The sequence below is a fragment of the Mytilinidion resinicola genome (genome assembly GCF_010093595.1).
Source record: "Mytilinidion resinicola strain CBS 304.34 unplaced genomic scaffold BDZ99scaffold_14, whole genome shotgun sequence".
NCBI classification, from domain to species: Eukaryota; Fungi; Ascomycota; class Dothideomycetes; order Mytilinidiales; family Mytilinidiaceae; genus Mytilinidion; species Mytilinidion resinicola.
The window spans coordinates 4,196-5,129 of NW_022985450.1; the positions used below are offsets into that span (position 1 = coordinate 4,196).

The following is a 934-nucleotide window of genomic DNA, read 5'->3' on the forward strand; positions in this document are numbered from 1 at the left end:
CAACAGCTGTAGGCGATAAAAGCTGTTATAGCGTATTAAGCTTTTCGTACGTGCTGTCCTTGTCCTTAATATAATATAAGTATTTTGGATTAATCGATTTGGTGATATGGGTTTCCACTTGGCCGACCTTGTCCTTGAGCCTTCGATATTCCTTAATATCTACGTTGTACTCAGCTAGCTCGGCCGTGTACAGCGTTTGTTGAGCAGCCGTTGGAGTAGCCCGAATGGTGGATGTAGATGTTGTTGTGGAAGTCGATTCGGGTTCGGATTCGACAGGTCGAGTTGGCTTTGTAGGCCTCTGTAGCGGGCGATGGGGTTAATCTGGGTTCATGTGCTGCCAGACGTCACCGGCTTCAGCCATTTGTTTGACAATATAGATCCAAAGTTCCCAGTCTGATTGATCTTTGAGGATGACATTTGAAGTCTTGGAAGACATGATGGTGGCGATTGATGCCGTAGAGACGTGCAAGGGAGCTTTGATGGCGATAGCAGGCGATACTGTAGGGACGTCGAGGTGTCGGTGTGATCCTTTAATCGTTCGATCGTTCGAGGTAGATAGGTGGTCAGAGTGAGATAATTTGACGGATTAAGCGATATCCGGGCTCATAACTGTAAGCTTGTGGGGGCACGAGCATGGGTGCACGAGATGTGAGAGAGTGGTTATGTGTGTGTATTGTGGAGGTGCGCGTAGGCACGTATATATAGATGTGCTGGACGCCAAGTCCTGCGTTGATTGGTGCCTCTAGGCTTACAATAAGCCATCGTGATGCGTCTTCCTAAATCTGTCCGGGTTTTGCAGTCGTCCTCCTAGGCGCGGGTCGAGTTGATTCCGGAGTAGTGAGCTGGTTTAGGATTAGCGTGAGGGCACGCGTGCTGTCGTTTCGCACGCGTGCCCTTCGTCAAGGCGTTGGTCCTTGAATTGAATGATGTATGT

General features: G+C 49.1%; 1 protein-coding gene across 1 annotated transcript; it reads right to left on the reverse strand.

Moving 5' to 3' along the window:
* Positions 1-316: 316 nt before the first annotated feature.
* Positions 317-762, reverse strand: BDZ99DRAFT_522714 (uncharacterized protein; the record flags this gene model as incomplete). Its single annotated transcript, XM_033725720.1, has 2 exons — positions 317-498; positions 753-762. The coding sequence occupies 2 exons, from the start codon at positions 760-762 to the stop codon at positions 317-319; spliced, it is 192 nt and encodes a 63-aa protein (XP_033574044.1).
* Positions 763-934: the final 172 nt, after the last annotated feature.